The sequence below is a fragment of the Anarhichas minor genome, unplaced genomic scaffold (genome assembly GCF_050575085.1).
Source record: "Anarhichas minor isolate MPS153535 unplaced genomic scaffold, ASM5057508v1 ptg000136l, whole genome shotgun sequence".
Lineage (NCBI taxonomy): Eukaryota > Metazoa > Chordata > Actinopteri > Perciformes > Anarhichadidae > Anarhichas > Anarhichas minor.
In genome coordinates this window covers 11,975,790-11,998,605 of record NW_027466582.1, presented here as the reverse complement: position 1 = coordinate 11,998,605, position 22,816 = coordinate 11,975,790, and the positions used below count along the sequence as shown (strand labels likewise).

The window sequence follows — 22,816 nt, the reverse complement described above, 5'->3', positions numbered from 1 at the left end:
AAAGTTGACATCCATACTTGAAGTATGTTTGTGCTTTCGCTGTCAAACTGGCTGCTGTGTTATTAATCAATTAAATGCGTGAGCATACAGCCAGTAAGCTATCTTGTTCCAGCTAATTGGAAAGCTGTATTTTGTGGGCTACCTTAGCACAGAGTTAATGACTTTGTCCTTTCTCAGTCGCTCTTGTGTGCATGCATGCAATTGGGCTAATTCTGCTTAAGTTTTCACTTTACAAGCATACCGGCCGGTCAATACTCCGCCCTCGGCTCTCCCAGGAGGTCAGTCCCGCATTATAAATGCCATCCCAAGTGGTTATTTATATCCCAACAAGTACCTCTAAACAAAACACGTGCCGTCTTTTCTCCAGGCTGTGACTTTTGTTTGTCCTCGATATTTATAAGACGTTCATCTGGCACATCGTCATCTGAGTTACCGCAGGGCCTCAGCAGCAGTGCTCTGATCCCAACATGGCCGCATGAGAAAAGTGTCTATGAATCAAATGGCTGGCGCAGGTCCCATGCATGTGTTTTTGACTGCCTGCCCTTTGGCTCAATGCAGAGCCCAAACTGTCCTGCCAAGTGTGGCTTGCGTCACTCTCGCCCAATGGCGTGGGCCACATGCAGGTATGCCTCTCCACCGCACATCAGAGAGATGGCAGGCAGAAGGAGGCCCTGCTGTTTGTGTTCATTTCTGCCAATTTCAAGTATCTTGATCATTCAAACCCCGTGCGGGACACGCAAACGTGAAAGCACAGGTAGATACGAAAAACAAACCACGAATGTGCACATGTGTGTTGACACTTACTTCCCTCATCGCTGTAGTTCCGGGTCATCGGTGGCAGCGGCCACGCAGCAGATCTGCAATCAAATTCACAGCTCTCTCTGAGTGCAGCCGCGCCATTACTGTAGCCATTAGCTCAGCAGCCTTGAGTAACTGTAATGGGCCCTCTGCCCTCTCTTGAGGATATGCTGCCTGCCAGCAAGCTAGTTCCACCGCTAACGCAACTACTGCTACTTCATCCCGATCTCTCTGTAGCAACGTAATCAAGACTGTGCACCTGCAGCTCGTTTATGTAATGATGGTGTAAGTCTCATTGTGTCCCCCCTCAATCAATCAACCAACAAACGCTTTCAGGAATTGTTTCTTTAAGTGGTATCACACAGAGAGGTTTGATTTAACATTTACAACAGATACCACCACCTGCCAGATAAGAACTTCGACAAATGGAACAATAACATTTTGCTAGTAGGTAACGAGTGGGGCAAGGACCAAAGTAGCGTCTGATGAAGTTATCTTCAAATATATTATCCATCACACTCAATTGCTTATGACAGCGTGCAGCATATGGCGGCGTTGCATCACAGCCGAGCAGACGGCGGCATGGCATCTGTTTGTCATTCAACTGTAAAGTGCTGGTCCCTCTTTATTGAAACGCTTTAATAACTACATTTGAGGAATTCCTTGGTTATGTACATTTATAAATGCATTAACAAACTAATAATGACCAATAAATACACTAACACGTGTCTTTTAAAGATCTGCTGATAGGCAATGCCGCCCAAACACCAGGGAGTCCTAAAGTTTGACTTATTCAACGATGAAGCTTCGGTAACCACTGTTTTATTTTACTACTACTACCTCAGCAGCAGCGGGGATCTGTTTCCCCGTTACATCATCTACAGCAGAGCGTAATGGCTGCTTTATTTAGTTAGATCTTGTGTCGGATCCAAGGCGCTGGGATCGAGGGGAGATCAGAGGAAACTCTCCCGCTGTTGCTTTCAAAAAAAGAACGCTGGAAAACTGCCGTTTGTCTGCCTGTCGGTGGTTTAACTATTAGGATGCTGCAGAAGTATGAGAATAGGAAATACACATTATCAGGAACCCAAACGCTACCTGATGACATGCCGAGATGGCCTTTTCTCTGTCTGTCACTCTCTCTCCCTTTAGTCTATAAATCTCTCGCTCTATTCCCTCCCGTCTCTCTGTGTTGCGTTTGGTTACATAATCCTCGCTGAATGTTGATAGTAATCCCCCTCCCTCCCCCCCCTCCATCCCTCCCTCTCTATGTGGCCTGGACAGGTTAAGCCGGAGAGGAGTCTCGCTGGTCGCCAGAGGAAAAGATGTGCGATGGGATGGTAGCGTTTCAGACGAGAGCCCTGTCCTCCTCTTCTTCCTCAGCCTCCTCCTCTCTAGCCCACAGGCTGGCTGCCTTCGTGCTCCTCCTCCTCTTCACCCTGCTCCCCAATGGTCACGCATCAGGTAAGATTCACACAGACACACGCACATCTTTCTCTCTCTCTCCGTCTCCGCTCCCATATGATACATGTTGGCTAAACCGCCATCTTCGCCCGTCTCTTGGGAATTGATTGAGGTTATTTCCCCCCCCCCCCCCCCCCCCCCCCCCGTCTTGCAGGTCAGTTAGATTAAATTGGCTTCCTTTACCCTTGGGTCTGTGACGTTACTCTGCCTCTCCGAGGTGGCAGCAGCTGAGAGCCTGCTTCCCCCCCCCCCACACACACACCCTGTGAATCCATTCACTGCCCTAATGAGTCACAACCGCTCCTTCCACTATTGAGTGAAACAGTGAGATGATGTTGTCTGCGATCGCGTTACTGTCATAAGGTTTATTCAGTGATGACATTTAGCAATGACATTTTTTAAATTTGGTTGACACTTGGGAATTAAAGTAAACATAGGTAACACAGCCTCCACAGGACCGATAGAGCTTGTGCACTTTTTTTTGTTTCTTTCTTAAGGAATACAATGTTAATGTCATGTACTCGTTGAACCCTTCACTTGTGCCAGCTTTCCTTTCACTTCAGCTATCCAATGTTCCAGTCCCCCTCCCCCCACACAAACACACACATGGCTACCCACACACACACACACACACACACACACACACACACACACACACACACACACTCCTCTCACATAGCCAGCTTGTGAAATGTGCCAGATGTCCTTGCCACAGAGTGGAGGCAGACTGTGTATGTGTGAATAAGTAAATGTGCGAGGGGTGGTTTAAGGCTTTGGGATGTTTTTAAAGCTTTAATTGATCAACTTTCTCTTAAAGGAATGTGTGTGAGAATGTGTGTGAGGAAACGGCAAAGGAAGGATTAGAGGTCTGTGAGAGACGGACAGGGGGGAGGGCACTGCTGATCCCGAGTGTATCATCTCTCTCTCTCTCTAACTCTTATGTAATACACATGATTCATTTGGAGCCCAGAGGGGCTGGTATCGCCCTCACGTTCTGCATCCAACACGCTCACACACATACAGCCCACGTGCTCTGTGTACTGTATATGTGTGTATATGTGTGTGTATCTTTCTGTGTGTGCTCCACATACTCTGGTTACTTGTGGATGTTATACATATCACATATAGTAATAGGTAGTACCCCAAAATCATGTGATTCAGTGTCAAAAGAGAGACCCTGTATCCACCATGTTCATGACAGTTGGTGCATTATATAGGGTCATGTTTTGTCTTTTCCAGTACCCATGATGCACCTGTGCCTTTAAGACTGCCAGTCAGCTGATGTAAAATGACAGGAGGGCCTCTAGACTGTTTCCACTGGCATGTTTAAATGCCTATAGACCTGCTATCTCATTGAATGCTTGAAGACATCTGCCTGGACATTTGTTACATATTTATTTAGTTTTTCTTATTGATACCTGTACTATTTCACGTTGTCATGAGCCTAGATTTCAAGCACGTAATGGAAAATTCCAGACGGTGCTTTGAGTGAGCGTTCGACAATACAAAGGTTAGCTTTGGGTGTTGTCAAAGTGTCATGTGTATTTGTGACATAATCACTTCCTTATAGCGCAGCATTCAGGCTGACTCACAGTTCTGGGTCTTAAAACGCTCTTGATATTTGCTCTCCTGTATTAAACAAATGTGTTTTTATATATTAAAAAAAAGCACGTAATTATTTACAACCTCTTCCATAACCAGTTAATTATGATTGAGTACATAACCTCAGATATCTGATGAGGGAATTTAGAATTCAGTCAGAGTAGTGTGAACCTAAATATTTAATCACACATCACAAGCTGCTTGTGTTGAGGAATGGAAGATTTAGAAAAGGATCGCACAAGAATGCTTATTGATAAGAATATATGAATACAAACAGCATGAATGGGATGTATGAAAACACAAAATTTCAGCCATTTCAATACTAAAAGAACAAATAAGGGTATTTCAGCATTTACAACATGGAAGTATGAAATCAAATCTATAATTAGAACTATTACCACAAAGGTAAGGTGCTCATCATGGTATCAGTTCTGTTCACTGGCCTCCCTCCCTCCCTGCTCGGCATACATAATTCACAGAGGTGATCCCTTGGCGTGTTCCAGGGATGGCGATTGCTCTGGAAATTTTCATGAATATGAAATGTTATCACTGCTGACAGGCTTATTCCAGACTCATACAAAGAGCAGCGTGCTGTATGAATAGAAATGGAGACTTAGAATACATACTCTGCTGCATTTGCATACTAGAGTAAAAGCTCTAAACACCAGAAACGACACCGAGCGGCATCAAACTCCTATTTTCGACACTTTTATTTAGGTATTTGACCTTTAAGTGATGGGAAATAAGATGGAGAGACAGGATGATACACGGCAACGGTTGAGCGACTCTTCGCTCCCGATTTTTTGGTTTCTTTAACAAAGAAAGGAACAGCTTTGAGCTTCCGCATTGATGGCTTCACTTTCGTATACCTGTTAAGATGCTCAGTTAGGGAGAAGTCACAAAGCCTTTTGGAGCAGAGGTATTTATAGAACCAATCGCGGTCGAGCCGTGTCTTTTTTTATCTGTTGTTCAGCTGTTCATTGTAAACAAGATTACCAGCGGAGTAGCTGCTTAGCTCATGTAAATGGCTTAAATTTGTGCTTGTGATTACTATGCATGATTTGTGTTAATGATCGCGTACATTTTTCCAGAAGTAGCAGCATGCTGAGCAAAACATCCTCTGCTTTCAAGCAGGGTGCCAGTAAACAAACACAGCAACAAAGCAGCACTCTGGGTTTTTAGATAAATGGCATCAGTCTGGAGGATTTTTCAGGGCACAGTGCAAACATTACTTGTCTTTTCTGAGTGTATCTGACATCCCCACTAATGTTGGCCGCATGGAGCTCAGTTCCTAATATGGTGTCAGTTCCTCACAGTGAGCCTTTTGTGGTTTGTTTCAGGGGAAGCGGACCTAGACAGTGAGTCAGAACTGACGTAGTAATAAAGATGGGAACTCTGAGCACCGCAGGGTCTATGCACATGGATCACACGCCGTGTTTTTCTGCTCTAACAGCGTTATGTCAGGAGGCAAAAAAAGGACTCGGACCGTCCTTGTGGGTCCACTTAAACGGATAAACGATGCCGTCTAAAAAAACTTCTGAAGTGGAGTTAAAGCTATTACAGGAAAGTGCCAGCGAGGACCAGAAGACTCCCACAAACAGGCCTGCTGTGTGCTCTGTGTGGTGCCGACGTCTTATGTATGTACATGTGTGAGAACGGGAAATGGCTTTTCCCCCGGCCTGGAAGAAAAAGTGGAGTCATAGGGTAAAGTCAAGAGCAGGGGGAGGACGGCCAGAGACGGAGCAGAGAGCTGCCCATCTTATTTCCTCTGGGATTTGTGTTTGTTTTTGACAATCGATTGTTGTCCGTTCTTGGCTCGAGTTGAATACACTTTTTCTCCACCTGGTGAAGGCCCAGTGTACATACTGATCCCTTTGTTTTGGCAGGTCTTGCATCACGGGTGTCGGACCAACCCAAGGACACGAGGGTGTGTTCTTGAAAGTCAAGCTCAAGGAAAAAGACCCCCCCCCCCCCCCCTTTTCTTTTTCTTTTTCTTTTTAATAACAGAGTAGACTCCAGTGGCTAGCATAGCGTCATTGCTCTGACCACAGAGGAAAATGTCTTTGAAACGTGTTGCTTTCTGTAGCCAAACAAAATGGTGTGTGTGTGTGTGTGTGTGTGTGTGTGTGTGTGTGTGTGTGTGTGTGTGTGTGTGTGTGTGTGTGTGTGTGTGTGTGTGTGTGTGTGTGTGTGTGTGTGTGTGTGTGTGTGTGTGTGTGTGTGTGTGTGTGTGTGTGTGTGTGTGTGTGTGTGTGTCTGCCGCCACACTGTTGATGTCCAGCCCTCGCACAGAGTTCACTAGATCGGCTGTGTGTACAAACAGTGCCGCCCGAGGGAGGGAAACGATGGGTCCTGTGCAATTAACTGTTCAGAATAGTCCCCTGAAGTCCTGTTAGCGAGGCAGTTTGAAGGCAGGCAGGAGTAAAGCAATCCGTCGCTGGCTACCGACTCCTTTTCTGAAATGTGAGAACAAAGAGGGCTTTTAGGGGGGGGGTGTTGGAAACCACAGGCCAAACCACAGCAAGCTGCCGCTCCAATAGATCACCAGTCTACAATTAGGACTGCTAACTCTCTGAGAGAGAGAGTATATTGAGCACTGCACAGCCACTTTCAGACGGTGTTTCTGTTCTTCTCTCTCTCTCTCTCTCTCTTTCTCTCTCTCTCTCTCTCTCTTTCTTAAAGGCTCCGGCCATTAGCCAGGTGACACCAGAGCCCATTAGCGGCAGTCTGGTCGAAATCCCTCAGCCTTTCTCTTTCATTATCTGTGTGTTTATCACTTGAGCCATCACTCTCTGCTATCACCCAGCGTCATTTAACGGCTCACCCACCCAACCGGGCCCGCAAGAGAAACTTTTAAACACCTCACCAGACAAAGAAATACTCCTTCTAATACTAGTTGTGCGTGCAGTGCGCTGACCACCATCTTGTTACTTCTCCTCTGGTGAAAGGTGAAGCATCGTAAAGGTTAATGAATGTCGAAGTAGGAAGCGGCAGCACTGGCAGCACCAGGCACACAAACGGGTCGAATATGATAACGTAGGAGTTGAGCTATACGGAGCATTCAAAAGCCACACTCTCACTGGTTATTTGTCATGCTAATGCAGTGACTGTAATGATAAAACCCATGCAGCTATTATTAAAAAGACACCATGCTACTTTGCATTGTTTAAAGCTTTGTTTCTGGGGCCTCTCTGCAGAACTCGAGGATTATTTTGAAGCTTCATTAAGGCTGGGGGGGGAGGCAGTTTGTAAATAGTTTTTCTGTGAAATGTGTGTGGTTGTCTGAAGCAGCAGGCAGTCATAATGATTTCCAAAGGGCCTCATCTGAGGGACCAGCCTGCTGAGTAGAGGACATCTCTGACTAATGAGCTGCTAAATATATCCCCCAGCCTCTCCTGTCTTCTGTTGCGTTTCTTCAGTTCTTTCAGTCTTTTATTCATTCTTTTTTGTTTAGTTTTTGTCTTCACGCTTTCATTCTGTTTTAGACCATCTTTGTACTTTCTTTTTTCTTGAGTTTCGTATTCCCATTGACAAGCCGTCTTCTTAAAATCGTGCCAAAGACATATTCATGTTAATCTCTTTTTTCATTTTCACTCTGTTCTGTCTCCCATTTTCTTTGTTTTTTCTTGTTTTCTTTCATGTGTGTTTTTCAGGCCCACTGAAACAGTGTGGGCTGATTTTTCTTCGTTATTCAACAGCAGCATCCTGTTCAAACAAGTTCACCAGCTTACACATAAGGCACCGAGCTTCCTACACACATGCCGCACAACGTGTGAGGCATCCGCGCTGTGTCAGACTGTGAGCAACCAGGTCGTGACGCGGGTCCGCCATGAATGCTTTTCTAACCAATTGGGGATATCTTGATGACAATTTGAAGGCTTGAGGTTCATTCATTGAACCAGTTTTCTGTGGCTTTTGTCATTTTCCTTTTAATATCACTGGGAAAATGTAACGCCCTAAGCTGACAAAAGGCGCAGAAAGACAGCCTTATAGATCAAGGAGATGGCATTTCTTCGCTAACCTTGGTGACGAATAAAGCTGCTCTTTCTGTGGCCTGCTTCACAATAAAAGCTTTCATGCCGCTTCTATGCTTTTAATGTGAAGCAGCAGTACATTTTGGGCTTGCAGTAGCACTGTCTTAACACAGAAATTACAACTCCAACCCAGCAGAAATCCTCGGGTTAGACAGCGACTACTAAAGTAAAGCTCCTTACTGTGCTTTCCTTTTTATCTGCCTGCAAGGCCGTCGTGGTTTAGCACAACAATCAGTCGAGGGCAGCAACTGTCACATCTGGACCGACATGTCCCCGGTTAGCGTGCTTCTCTCCTGCTAGGAATGCACGTGGACGTACAGAGTGGACACGCATACGAACAGGCCTCAACGTGCCACAGCTGTAACGAGACGTTGGGAAATGTGGCAACACTGTACGGCATCACACGCACAAGCCCTTAATCTGGTGACTCGGCTTTTAGCTTCTAACTTTAGCTTTGTCAGAAGCTCTCGTCAAAACGTCCTCTAGTTTGCTTGCTAAATAGCGTCGGTCTCGCGCTGCAAAATAAAGTAAACCACTTGATCTGATTTTGATCTGAGGTCGAGGGGCCGGGCTGTACTTGTGCTATCCTGCCGCATCCGTGTTTCATGTTGTTATGGGTGGATGTGCCGTACAGCTGTTTCTCTTTAACTGAGTGCGTTTCAGCAGAAACGGCTTCATCGTCGCTGTCTGATTCGGAAGTTTAGCGTCGCACGGGTTCCCTCGACAAACACCCGATGAGTTCTTTTCCCTTTTGGATTTTGGATTGTTGCAGAAAATGTGCTCTGTGGCAATCACAAGTTTTTGATACTTTACACGTTTTGTTCAAGATGATCGTCACAGATGAACATCGCTTTGTGATTTCTGAAGCGGGAATGCAATCGGCAGAATTAGAAAGCCAACGAAACTGTGAGGGATAGTAGTTACTGAATCGTAGGCCGGAGTCTGGCTCCTGACTTAAAGCGTGGCATCTCTACTTTCTGCACCACCCTTTTGACACCGTCAGAATCTGTCAGACTACAGGTTACACACATTATACGTCCTAGGACGTCCAAATGGACATTCAGTACTTCCTGTCTACCTCTCATTAGTTTCTGTTTTGTTCTGTCTAGTCCCAACTCAACGTGAAACCAGTCCATTAGATGGAGTGTTGGGATGTTTAGTGGCCAGTTGGCTTAGCTCCACTCTAATGCCCTCTGTCCTTATTACATCATCTGTAAACGGCTCTCTGTAGCAAGCAGCAGCCAAATGGCGACGGTCTTTGTAGAGGCTACACTGGAGTCCATTTGGATAATTGTTTCAGGGTTTATGAGAAGCGTGCATGCATGTCTCACCTATATGTATTTGTACAGATCTGTAGATTTAAGAAGATAAGCTTTGAATGTATATTCAATTCAAAAAAATAATAACAAATGGACGTCAAAGACATCTTAGTCTGACCAACAGCCAAAATAAATGGGGAAAGCTTTATCATTTGCAAAGCTGCAATCTGCAAATATTTTGTGTTTTGAATTGATAATTAACTGAAACAATTATCAAAGCTGTATTTCATAAATGGTCTGTTGAAATGCTAATCCTTTCAGCTTTTTTAAACATGTTCTCTCTAACAGCTTGTGTGTATGTGTGTCAGATGAAGCCATTGTTTTGAACCGTAGATGGGCTTGAGTCACCGATTTTAGATTATTTGTAATTACATCGCACAGTTGAAAATAGCTTGTGCGGTATTTGTTGACTCGATGCTTGACGACTTCTAAGTTGCCATGTTTATTTCAGTGTTCAGTGTCTGTTTATCGTGCTGTGCTTCCTGTCACACTCGCACAGTTCCAAGTTACTGAGGAGTGTTGATGTATCTCACTTTGTTTATACTTCAGGCTAATATAGTTTCCCAGGAACTTGATATTTTTGGGGTAAAGTTTAGTCTCTGCCGCATGCAGGTCGAGGCTGTTGCTAATCCCAGCGTAGTGATACCAGTAAGTGGGTACGTCCACATCCAACTTAATATTCATCATCTTGCTAATTAACGCTGATGTGTGAATTTAAATCGCTGACTGCTATTTTGTGCTGTTCACATGCTCAAATTGGTGTTCATTGGGAGCAGCAGTTGCTATAACCAGAGCACACAACGGTTCAGGATCAGGCTTTAAAGTATAGAGCTAATACAATCTATCGGAAAAAAAAAGGCCCGGGTTGTCCCCAGGGCAACCTGAGCAACAATATAAACACACTTGGCTGTATCTGCACTTAACTTTTGGAAAGTACGTCCTTTGATCAGCTTCCCTTTAAGGAGATCGGTAGCTGTCTTCAGTACCCTGAAGTGTATATTGAGGTGACTTTACTTTCTACTAAACACACAGCCTGTTGGCGTGTAAGAACCCACTGTTGACGACAAACAGCGTTCCACTTCTCCCAGCGGAGCAGTCGGCATACGTTAAAGAGGTTATTCACTTGCTTGCCATTTGTTCGCCCTCTTGGTGACTTGCTGGAGCAGTTGCTCTATTGAAGTTCACTTGGACTGTATTAGGGTGACGATAACAGTCGCTGCATTGTTAAATCATGGGAGATGTAATGCAAAGCATGGGACAACGTCTCAGTTTTCATTTTTTTCCCCCCGCTGCCTCTTTGTCTCTTTCGGGGATAAATCACCACAATCAAGTTTCCTTAATCCCGTTATAAATCTTCCTGCTCGCTGCAGTATGACTGCTCCATTTAAAGTTTCCTCCCTGTTGTTGTGTTGCCTGTAGGACAGTATGTGCTGTGCTTTCGCAGCGAACCTGTACACAGTACAAACGCAAGCGTGCAGGTACAGATGCGATTTGCCAGAAAAGAAACCCCAGCTGCAGACTAAGCCTAGTCTGACTGTGTTTAAAAAAAAAATACCCACACTATTACAACACTCGACAGACTTAAAACTGCCCTCCCTTCCCTGGTTCTACCACTATATCAGCGTGCCAGCCCTGGTAAGCAGGTCTGGGATTATCTCCCCCGACTTTCACTTTCAACCAATGTCCCAGGCTCAGCTCTTATATACATCTGCTGGCTCGTCCAAGCTGCCGAAATATGATCAGCCCACAGTTGCATTGACAGTTTTTTAGGGTGTGCGTGTGTGTCTGAACACATGCACGTGCTTGTAGGAGGGGTCCCACACACTCTTTTGTTTTCCTCTGAAAGCTGAGAAGAAGGAATGTCTGCCTCCCAGCTGTCCTCAACAGTGAGGGTGATAGAAGAGAGAAGGGGGAGCTCACTGTTCACCTTCGCTAACATCCACCCATCTGTTACTGGAGGGCAAAGTGTGTGTGTGTGTGTGTGTGTGTGCTTGGATGTTAGGGGTTGGAAAGAGGGTCACACAATGGTGATAACCCCCCCACCACCACCCCCGGTCCACTTTGGCCTCTCATGCATATTTAACCCTTCAAATGCAAAGTTTTCTGTTGTCCCATTCGGAGGCACGCTGCTTAAATCTGTCACTGTGCCCCGTCCCTCAGTGAGCGGGGACAATGGGGTGTAAACGCAGCACACGTGGCTTCTCTGAATGCATTACAGCAGCACGGGAGGAATGGGTGGGCAGCGTGAGGATGTTTCTGTCTGTTTAGAGACTTCCTTCACCCTGGGTGTATGCAGTGTGTGTGTGTGTGTGTGTGTGTGTGTGTGTGTGTGTGTGTGTGTGTGTGTGTGTGTGTGTGTGTGTGTGTGTGTGTGTGTGTGTGTGTGTGTGTGTGTGTGTGTGTGTGTGTGTGTGTGTGTGTGTGTGTGTGTGTGTGTGTGTGTGTGTGTGTGTTAGTTGCGGTGTGTTGCAGCTGCAGGAAGAGGCGAGCGGACGGCTAAGTTCTTTGGAAATTCTCTTTTGGAAGCCTGCAGATGTTTGACTCATGTTTTCTGGCAAACCTCCGGTTTACTGTGGAAATCACATTGTTGGTCACTGCTCTGTCTAACTCCCACACACACACTGTTTTAAAAAGGCTGCTTGGGACACTTGCAACCTACACTAAGCATAGTTGGTAAAGTGTCCGCCTGTATCTGTGTGTACTCGGGCTATTGTATAAATATGCCGGCACCTCCCTCGCACTGCCTCCCTGTTCCCCTGTTCTTCATCCTCCTCCACCTCCTCCCCCCATCCTCCTCAGTTAGGTCCCTCCACCTGCCCCCAGAGGCCCTGGAGATGGAACAACGGCACTTTTTGGGAGAAAAAAAAAGGGGGTTTCATGCTTTTGTGGTTTCAGCTTTGTTCTGCATTATTTCTGCCGTACAGTATCACAAGTCCACATTTTAGAAGCTGTTTTTTTTTTCACATTTTCTTTCCCATAACCTTTCCCCTTGCTATACAAAATCTGCTTCAGTTTTCTACTTGAGTCAGTTACCAGCTGTTGTGTAAGAGGACAAAATATATGAAAGCAGAAATGAGTTGGACCGCTTGTGTGTGTGTGTGTGTGTGTGTGTGTGTGTGTGTGTGTGTGTGTGTGTTACAGCATGACGACTTCTCGCTCGCCCACTGTAGAATATGACACTGATAGTATCGCTCACCCAGACATTAAGCGTCCCGTGTCACCCACCCAGGTCAGCCTGCAGCGAGTTGCGTCACCTCATCCTCTGTGAAGACTCTCGCTGAAAGCTCATCTGTGATGTTTGTATGAATGTGTGAAAGAACGAAAGTGAATGCAGGAAGCTTGCTCTTCTACGTACCACACGGTGTCAAATGTCGAAGTTTGTAATAATTTATAGTTTCACTGTCACTGGAATAGTTGAGGTGAGACTTAAACTGTCAAATGTTGGATCTTCTTTCAGACTACACACCAATCTAGTCACTTTATATTTTAGGACTCGGGAGACCACGTTAACCCAGATGTGTCATTTGCACCACATTCTGCTTTCCTCTTTGTGTCATTTTACTGTAAATTGGATATCTTTGGGTTTTTGGGCTGTTGTCGTCACCTTTGGGTTTTGGAAAGTGCACTCGGAATGATTTAAAACATGTTTTCGATAGCTGTGTTCCTCATGCACTCAGTTGCCTGTTTATTCGGTGCACCTATCTAAAACTACTGCAGTCTAATGCGACATTTCTGAAGTAAATCCTGCCTCCATGAAGGTTTAGTGTTTGTAGTGTTGATTCACCTGAATGATAATGTTGAAGGCTGTAGTTTGTGGTGCTATTGAACTGTATTGCGCTACACCGACAGTTGTTTCTATTATTTAATTGTTTATTGATGATGAAATGTCGGCAAATTGTTAAATACAATGTCCGATACAAGTTCCAGAGCCCATGGTGATGTCTTCAAATGTCCAAACCCCAAATATATTCAGTTTAATACCATAAATCTGAAACTATTCTACTAAACCAGTCTTTTACCAGTGAATCATTTCTGTTTTTGTTTTTAATTTCCTACTGTACTTCCTTTGTGCATGCCATTCCCCTCTCTCCTCTCCCCATTTCCTGTCCTCAACTACCCCGTCAGCTGTCCAATAAAGGCAAAACATAATCGCTTTTCAGCAACTACTGTCCACTGATGGCAGCAACGAGTCGTGACCCCTCCTCCTATTCTTTCCAACACCTCCCCTCTGTGGGGTCTGCTGCAAATGTACTGCACTCTAATAACAACAGCTTGGCTAAAAATCCCACGGATTAGCGGGAGAGACGGGAACGTGGCAAAAAAACAAAAACACCCTCGGCCCAAAAACGACAGCGGCATCATCAAAAGCAACAGAGGACTCTGCGAGAGGCTTACAAAGGAACAAAACATATTTACCAGGCCAAAGAGAGCATCATCATCCTCTTGGTGTCTAGCTTTAATCCAACACACAACTCCCCCTTTAGCATACATTCACACACACACACATGTACACACACATTCCCCTGCTTCTTGACACACACACACACACACTGGAAAAGACACCCTCTTTTATGGCCTATTGTTCTATAGAGCAGCCAAACAGCTGGCTGCACAAGTCATCAGTATCTGATCTGCGTAAGAGTGCTCCCAGCTTGTAATAGAGGATAATTACAATTTTAATTTGCCTGAGCAAAGAGGGCTAAAAGCCTCGTCTCCCCCCACCTCACCCGTGTTTTCCTCAATCCACCCCCCTTGCAGCGCTTAGCGGGCGATTGCCATCCGTAACAGATGGGGAAAGGCAGATATTCACAGCCAGGCAGGCACATCGGAGCAAGGCATGGGATTTTAACCCCCCCCCCCCCCCCCCCCCGATAGCCTGAGTCTCCTCCGGCACCACCTCAAGGCGCTGGATGTTGGGATTAGCGACCCGCCTCACAGCCGCTCTGTCCGGGCCTTGTCCTCCCACACTACATGGAGGTTCTCTCCAACCTTTTAGCAATTAAGCTCTTTGATCAGCTTACAGTCGTGTGGCCAGAAGATTTCTAAATAGTTTGACCTTTTTTATACGTCCACTTTATTTAACTCTATATGACGAATCTTAAGCACGGGTCGAGTCTTCAGTGGATATTGAAAGCAAACATGGGATGATCTCTTGACGCGTCCTGAAAACGCCATTTTTTTTGAATTCATGCATGTTTCTCCTCTCTCGCCTTCTCCCTCTAGCTTTCATGAGGCACTTGTGACTTCGTGTTTTAGTCATTATTGTTTTCTACGTTTCTCAAAAACCTGCTCTTAACATCAGAGCAGTGGGAGAACAGCTTGTGTTTAACCGTGACTCATTCCCTTCCTCATAAGCACAAAACATGGCGTGCTGAAATCCACTCTGGCATTGCTTAGTGCTTTAATCAGTTTTTTTTCTCTTTTTCTTCCTCTTGTGTGTTTTTCCAAAGCCAATATTCAATCTGTGCTGAGAGGGGCGATGGAAAAGGGAGTGACAAGCGAGGTTATTAATCTCACCCACTCTTCCCATCTCTGGATACTGACCCAGCATTCCTTCTTTCCTGTAACAGAGCCCAGCCCACAGTGCGGTATGTTCTGTGTGTGACGGCGGCCATTGTTGTTCGTACGGAGCCTCTCCCTCACTCGCACAAGTATTGGTCGACCTGCCACGACACGTCTCTTTTCACCGTGTAATTGCTCAGGGCCACAGCGCTCCTCGATGCTGACGGTCCCCCCCCCCCCCTCCCCTCCCCCTCTGTAACCTCACCTTTTCTCTTTCCTGCTAATTTGCAAAAGTAGTGTCATTTTTTTAATGTTTAATATATTTATATATCTGTCTCGTATTCCTGCTCTAAGTGAGACAGCTCTGACTACTTTTGACAAGTATGATCCCACAGGAGAGTGATTTTAAGTTTAAGAACCACTTTTTTTTTTTAACATGTCTTTATCTTTTCATATTATGTCTCCGTTTCCTTTTGTTCAGCTGAATTAGGCATGAGTTGTTCTATTCTCAGGGGATGTAGTGTGCAAAGGAAGTCTCGAGTGCTCCTTTCTGCTTATCTAGTCTATATTTGGGCTGTGTGTTGTATTATGTTTTGTCCAACCGACAGTCCAAAACCCAGAGATGTTCAGTTTACGAACACGTGTGACAGAGAAAAGCAGAATATGTTCGGCCTCTTTTGCTTGGAAAATAACTGAAACAAAGAATTGATTTGAAAAATAGTTGTTGATTGCTTTTCTGTCGATCGAAGCGTCGAGTAATTAACTAATGAAACACGACATTAGGACCAGCATAGTAACATAACCTAGAGGCGCACTGACATATTAGTGTTTTATCTATCGGGTAATGTCAGCTAGTGTATTATTACTGCTGCCAACATTGAGCTGAATGTGACGAGGATGTTGTATTTATTTAAAATCATACGAGTCCACTGTGCTCTTCCACATACTGTAATTAAGTACCTGGCTGCATGTGTTTCCCGGCAGGTAAAGGCTTGTAGTGGAATTTCTTAACGCCACGCTAACCACTTGGTACTTGTGTAAGTTCAGTAGATCCGAATGGCATTTGAAGAGCTACGACGGTGGAACTGGCTGGTTGGTACAGGCAGCACAAGGCTGTCCTAACATGAGAAAGGAGAAATCTGGTTTGTTTCGCGAAAAGGACCAAGGGATTCAAAATTGACATTTTACTGGCTCTGTGGTTCAGTTCAGTGACTTCTGCGACCCGATCTCTCTATAAGAAATAACCCTAGAGCGAGGTTAAGCTTAACTGTCACTATTTCTTAGCGCAAGGCCGTTCCTTATTGATTTAACAACAATACAAACAGTGGATTTGCATGACGCTACAAGAGAAACTGGCCTGTCCAATTTTGTATTTGTGCAACTGATGCACATCTTGTCTCTCTTTGAGTTAAAGCCAGATTACGTTGCATGTTCTTCCACCTGGAGTCTCTTTAATCCCTCATTATGATCTCCTATCACACAGTGTTTACTCCGCTCTGACAGAAGCCTTTGTTTTGTATGCCCAATGTCGTAAATACATGCATCGCGTTTGGTATTTAAAAACACTGCTGTATAGCTTGTTTGTATGAAAATGAATATAAGTACTTTGCATGCACATGCCTTTTATTTCGGACACAATCCTGCAGAGAGGAAAGCCATTCAAAGTCAGTTAATGAATGCCGTTACCACTCATCTGTCTTCTGCAGCTGTATTGACGGCCTCCTGCGCACCACAATAGATCATAATGGTGGCTGGTTGGCCAGCAGCTATTGTCCTAAACTCCCCCCCCCCCCCCCCCCCTAAGGCCCTTTTTTGTCCCCTGCTGCTTCCCAGCCGTGGGTCATCAATGTATCACCTTTACCACCTCTATTAACATCGTCTCCTCCTCGGAGAGCCTTCAGTCGCCCTCGAGCAGCTCCGCCAACAACTGCTCAGCTCACGGTGTCCAATGGCGTCCCGACATGTGGGTGAGCAGATAGTGTTTCTGCATGCGAGGGAACGAGCGGGGATGTGTTTTGAGTGAGAACGATTAATACCGCTTTAATGCACAAACCATGCTTGTGTTGTATCTTATTAAACCAGATGGTTTGATGTGGCTGTAATCAATATCAATACAGTTGATCTGCCAATGGGGCTCTCTACATCTCACAGCTGAATCCCTGCACTCCAAAATATCATTCTTTGCTTTACAGCGCTTATGATTTCATCAAAATAGTTGTACTTCTGTTTTTCAATGGGTGATTTGACATGCCGACAAAGGCTATACGTTCTTTATTCAATCATGTAACATCTAGCTCGAGTTTATAATAAGTTGATTAATTAACTTAAAAACATTAATCTGGCAGCATTTTTAATAATGGTTTATATGTTTAAGTAATTTAAATGACTCTCTGGTCCCAGCTTCTCAAATGTGACTATTCTCAGCTTGTCTTTCATAGTTAATTAAAGTAATTTGACGTCTGGGTAATGACCATTTTTCACTACTTTCTGACATTTTATCGACCAAACAATGACTCGATTAATCCAGAAGATATAATGAGAAATAATAATTAGTTGTAGCCCTATAACAAAGTATCTTGTGATGGAGAAAGTAGAACCGACCAAATATCTTCACTAGTAGTAACTATTAGTTTCATAGTGTACCTGTAGTAAGCAGTGTTGACACATCTCGAGCACACACCAGCTCCGTCCCCAGCTGAATTCAGTACGACACCCTTTGGTGTCGTCCTAGGAGCGTCTTTGTGGGTGTTGAATGTGTCTGTGTTTGGATGAGTAGGCGCTCGCACATTCGAGTGTTTGCTTTTAATCTTGTGCTGCCAGCTTAGAGCGACATTTCTTCCCGGAGATTAGAGGATGTTGGAGGCACTGCTGTGGAAATAGTCTCTCCCTCTCTCGATCTCTAAACACACACACGAGGCAACACAAAGTGGCTGTTTGCAGTGTCTCCACGTGTTTGTTTATGTCAAGCCAGCGATAAGGCCCTGCAGCAGACCGCGGCTAATATGATTTTATGAATACTCCAACAAAGGATTAAATAACGAGCCGTGTGGTCATTAGTGCTCTTTATTGTGGGGATGTTTTAAATGTACTGATGTCTTGGCCTTGTTACCGGGAGGAGTCACTGAGCGCTGATTGTATAATTCAATTTGATGAATCAGATAAGATGTACCGATACATCTTATCATGACAGACTTAATATATTATTTCATATATAATGGCTCATGTGGTTTTTAAGCGTTGAAACTGAACCCTCGGTTACACTTGTCCTTTTCAATGCAGATTTTTGTCATCCGATCATGCCAGGACGCATTAACGGTCAAGATCTCTAAGATCGGTTCCTTCTCGCATTGAGATCCGATTAGCCGGACCACATGCTGAGGTGGCTCGGATCTCAGTGAGGTATGGACAGCATGTGGGCACAATCCGGACAATTTATCAAACTTAAGTCTCCTTCCCTGCACGGGAGTTCCTCTTCCTAGCGAGAGCAGAGCGAAGATGGGAGGAAACCGGGGGCTGGAGCACAGCTGAGTCCTGTTAAGTTACTGCTTATCAAATCCCACCAGTTCCTGATTTTGCTGCTTCAAAATAAAAGCTTTTAAATGACAAAATAGCGGAAGACTTTAATTTATAGGAAAATGTGTTTATCACCGAATCAGCAAAGCATCCTGATTACTAATACTGCAGGGAGGAAGAGAAAGAAGCAAAAAACACGAATCATTTATAGGAATTGAATTGTGTTTATGCACTTATGTTATTTACAGCCGCTCCTTTCACCACAAAATATATCCGATCACTATCTGATGTGCTGGTTGTGGGGACACATGGCGACACAGCTGAGTCTCGATCTTGCGCATCCGATCACAAAAGTCACATTGAAAAGGCAAGTGTAACCGTGGCCTCCTAATTGGAAACATTCCCAACGAAGCCAAGCCCAACGTCTTGCATAACCAATTCACATATGATCCAGACCAGTAGTAATATAACCTCAAGTCTGTTGACCATTCTCTAAGATCAGCATTACTGAAAGTAAAGCAAAGCTGTCATATCTCATGTTTACACAGGTGTTACAATGTTATGTCAGTCCTGCTAGATTTAGATGCTCTGCTCTCTCCAGATTGCAACGTGTGTGTGTGTGTGTGTGTGTGTGTGTGTGTGTGTGTGTGTGTGTGTGTGTGTGTGTGTGTGTGTGTGTGTGTGTGTGTGTGTGTGTGTGTGTGTGTGTGTGTGTGTGTGTGTGTGTGTGTGTGTGTGTGTGTGTGTGTGTGTGTGTGTGTGTGTGTGTGTGTGTGTGTGTGTGTGTGGAGACAGTGTTTTTTGGAGCTGTGGGAGTGCAGCACACATTCTGATACTCTCGTACTGAGAAGAAACACTCACTCAGACACAAGAAGCTGGCGTGACGCTGCAACATCCTAGATGGAGCGTGGGAAGGTGGATCAAAGCCCAATTGTCTTTGAGGTCTTCTGCCTCGTACTGTCTTCATTGGCTGGCTTAGAGCCTCGGGTCTGTCATTAGAGCAAAGTGAATTAAGATGCTGTCCCACCGCCGGACAAATAGACTCAGTGCTGGCCTGGGATGAAGACACTTTAATGAGCAGGAGAAATTGAGATCTATATGTGATGGCTCCACCTAACTCGTCATGTTGATACAGGGCTTCTGTGTAAAATGCAGCCTGTAGTTTCACGTATAACAATACTTCTGAGCTTTAATTATCAGCTCAACCTGTCAACTTTGAAACTCAAAAGCGGTTTGACCCGGCGAACAGCTGCCTGCAGAGGAGCCCAGCAGACAGTTTGTGTCGGCGTAATGATAGAACAGCACAATATTCCAGCAGCACCACATTACTGTAATACTGAAATCATCAAGGTTCTCTATCAGACTGTGATGGAGCCGTAACGAGCCCCATTAGTGGTCGTAAATACTCCGTCTATTTGACATAATATTGGTACATTATGCGTCAAAGAACGAGGCCACATGTGAGACAAATTGTCCTTGTAGCCCCAGCAGGCCTGTAATACATTTCAATCCCTGCATAAATTGTTTCATATCCTGTCTACAGGCAGTTTCGTAACGCTGCTTAGTTTACTTACATGCTTTTATAATTACCTTGTTACCTCACATAATTAAAATATGGTTCAGGATCCCAATTTTGCTGCCGGTAGACGATCATAAGTCCAACCTAAAGGTCTTCTATCAGCCGGCTAATTCTTATTCTTGTCACTTGTTCCTGTGTCCCCTTTTTTTTTAGGTTGTGCGCGGCCCCCCGGCGTGCAGCACGGAGACTTGCTGAACCAGACCGAAGCGAACCGTGGCTCCTTTCCCCCGGGCACCCTGCTGACTTATGGCTGCGAGCCCGGCTACACTGCAGATGGAACCACCACCATCATTTGCACCAGCTCTGGAGCCTGGTCCCATCAGCCTCCGCGCTGTATCAGAAGCAGCGGTGAGCGAGTCTCAAACAAATGCACACACGAAACAAAGCTCACAAGAACATCATTTTGTTTACTTTTTGTTTTCAATCCAATATAAAGCAGTGAATGGTCTGTTTTGCAGCTTTTTAAAAGGTTCTTTGCTCAGTATGCTCACATGCAGGCCTAATGTGTCTGTCTATAGAACACATTTATTATAACCGGAATAATTCATTTGCATTGCATGTTCTCACTTCCTCAAAAGACAGCTTTATTGATGTCTGAGGTTGTGCAGGTGTGTGCTTAACACACATGACTGCATGAAAAGTGCAACATCGCATCAGTTCAGTGTCCCACAGTATCATTACGCCAATAGTGAGGAATGTCCTTGAGATCCAGAAGGGAACACTGGGACGTTTCCCTCAATATGAGCATTTAAACCACGGGAATCAAGCCTGACCACAGGTAGAAATAACAGCAAGCACATGTTGGGGTACACAACAACAGCGACGCTTATTAAAACCTCTACCGCCTCTGCCTCTTCCCAGTGTGTTCCCCCCCCACTGAGCCAGAGAACGGGGGCTACCGCTGTCACCCGTCTCCCTGCCACAGCCTCACCCAGAAGACCGTCATCGAGTACTTCTGTGACGAGGGGTACGCTCTGAAGGGAGACTACAAGTTCCTCACCTGCCAGAACGGCGAGTGGGACGGCCCCATGCAGATCAGCTGCCGACTCACGCAAGGTCCGGCCGCCTCGGATAACTTTCACCTTTTTTTTAATCGCGTTATATCTTCGCATGATGTAAGTGGAAATATGTGAGCCACAGTTTCACTTCCTCTCCGTCTCTTCTTGTGCCCGTCAGACAAGGAGCCGAGCTCTCCGCTGGGTATACCCACTCTGTCCATCGTGGCGTCCACAGCTAGCTCTGTGGCCCTCATCCTGCTGTTAGTGGTGCTGTTTGTTCTTGTACAACCAAAGCTCAAGTCCTTCCATCACAACAGGTAAGATACACACACACACACACATTACTGTGTTCTCACCCCAAATACATACCAAAACGTCACCATATTAGAATTCTAAAATGAATTGATCACTTGGTATAATAACTAGCCAGCAGTTGTTGGTGCTGCTGTTTACAAATAGAGACTCTAGTTTCTTACGTTACATTATTTTGGGTGCCATGCAAATCATAGTTATAGTCACACAGTAACTCAACAGTATCTAACAATTTATTTCAAGTGAATAAAGCTTTTCCTTGCATGAAATTCAAGCTGTTAAAAGGCTAATGTAGACCCTATCTTTGTTTAATATAGAAGAGAGTCTTAAGAGAGTGAGATGGACGACAAAAATGGTGCAATGGTGACAAAGTGACGCAGCAGATTTGGACTTTCATACCTTCTGTGGACACACCTATTGTTCAGTTTTGGTTGAAACTAGTTGCCCACATAAGATACACAAGACCTGACAACTAGTTCTACAAGTTGGCACTTCTTAAATACTTGAGAAATGAAAGTAGGAGTTGATCCCGTCAGCGTCAGTAACCGCCTCTGTGATAAAAACGGCCTCGATGATTTGATCTAATGCTCATTGGCACTCTTGTTGATTGTGTTGTCGGCCCGAGAGCTTAGTGCAGCCCGCTATAAAGGGATCGTACAGTCGACGCTAATCACCTCTTATCGGTTCTGCTGCGACACACATGGCCTGCATCCTGCCTGTCGTGATCCAGCTTGTTCCAACATGTCTGTCTCACTCTTTCTCCGTCTCTCTCTCTCTCTGACCGTCAGGAGGGAGCAGGGAGTCTCGCGCCAGTCCAGCTCCATCATGGTCGAGGGCGTCCAGGTGGCTCTGCCCTCCTACGAAGAGGCCGTGTACGGAAGCGGTGGACCCGGCGGTGCTTCCGGTCCTCCTCCCTCTCCTTCTCCTTCTCCTCCTCCGGCTCCCCCAGAGTCTCGGGTCCCGATCGTGCTCTCCGAGGGTCTTCCTCAGGGAGCCGCGGGAGGCCAAGGCGCCAGCAGAACACGCCACAACAGAGACTTAGACTTCTGTCTCCCCTCCACGTCCTCCTCGTCGTCCTTCTCCTCCTCCCGCCGTCATGCAGAGACGGTGCTGGTTCATCAGGCGCCCTCTTCCTCTTCATCGTCATGGGCTCGAGAGCACCCTGGGGGTGCGTGCGCGGGCCCCCTACCTCTCCGTAGAGACTCTGAGAGTAGCGACCAGCACAGTCTGCTTTCTGTCACCTCTGCAGACGACTTTTCTGACGGTAAGAGAAAGCGCTTATTCCACACATTTCCTTTGTAACAAAGAGACGACCGGTGCCAATTTGAGATAATGACATCAGCATTATTTATTTAAACATAAACACAGAACGTATACCTATTTGGTAAGGATCCGTAACATGATATTATTTTAAACTCATTTGCAAAAGGGCTTGTAAACAAACCTGTCAAGAGTAATTACATTGGTTGACATAATCAATACTTTTTAATTGAAATGGCCTATGGTCTATTTTCAATTTTCAATTGCTCGAGAGACATTCAGTAAAAACCCCAAAGTAGGTTTATTTAAAAGCTTACACTCTCTCTCTATTAGATTAAATTCATAGTTCATAATAAAATAACACATTTTAATGATTTCACCAAAACAGTGTACAAATAGCCAATTAGGAACCTGTTTAATACAACCTGTTTATTTATT

The 22,816-nt window shown here is 45.1% G+C and overlaps 1 protein-coding gene across 2 annotated transcripts in view; it reads left to right on the top strand.

The window, feature by feature from the left end:
• Positions 1–22,816, top strand: part of susd6 (sushi domain containing 6) — a 29,077-nt gene that overhangs the window by 3,557 nt on the left and 2,704 nt on the right. For both annotated transcript variants that reach the window (XM_076083710.1, XM_076083711.1), the window contains exons 2-6: positions 2,080–2,259; positions 19,962–20,156; positions 20,670–20,864; positions 20,985–21,123; positions 21,907–22,382. In XM_076083710.1, coding sequence (XP_075939825.1) covers positions 2,121–2,259; positions 19,962–20,156; positions 20,670–20,864; positions 20,985–21,123; positions 21,907–22,382 — 1,144 coding nt within the window. In that variant the 5' untranslated portion in view covers positions 2,080–2,120. The remainder of the gene's footprint in view (positions 1–2,079; positions 2,260–19,961; positions 20,157–20,669; positions 20,865–20,984; positions 21,124–21,906; positions 22,383–22,816) is intronic.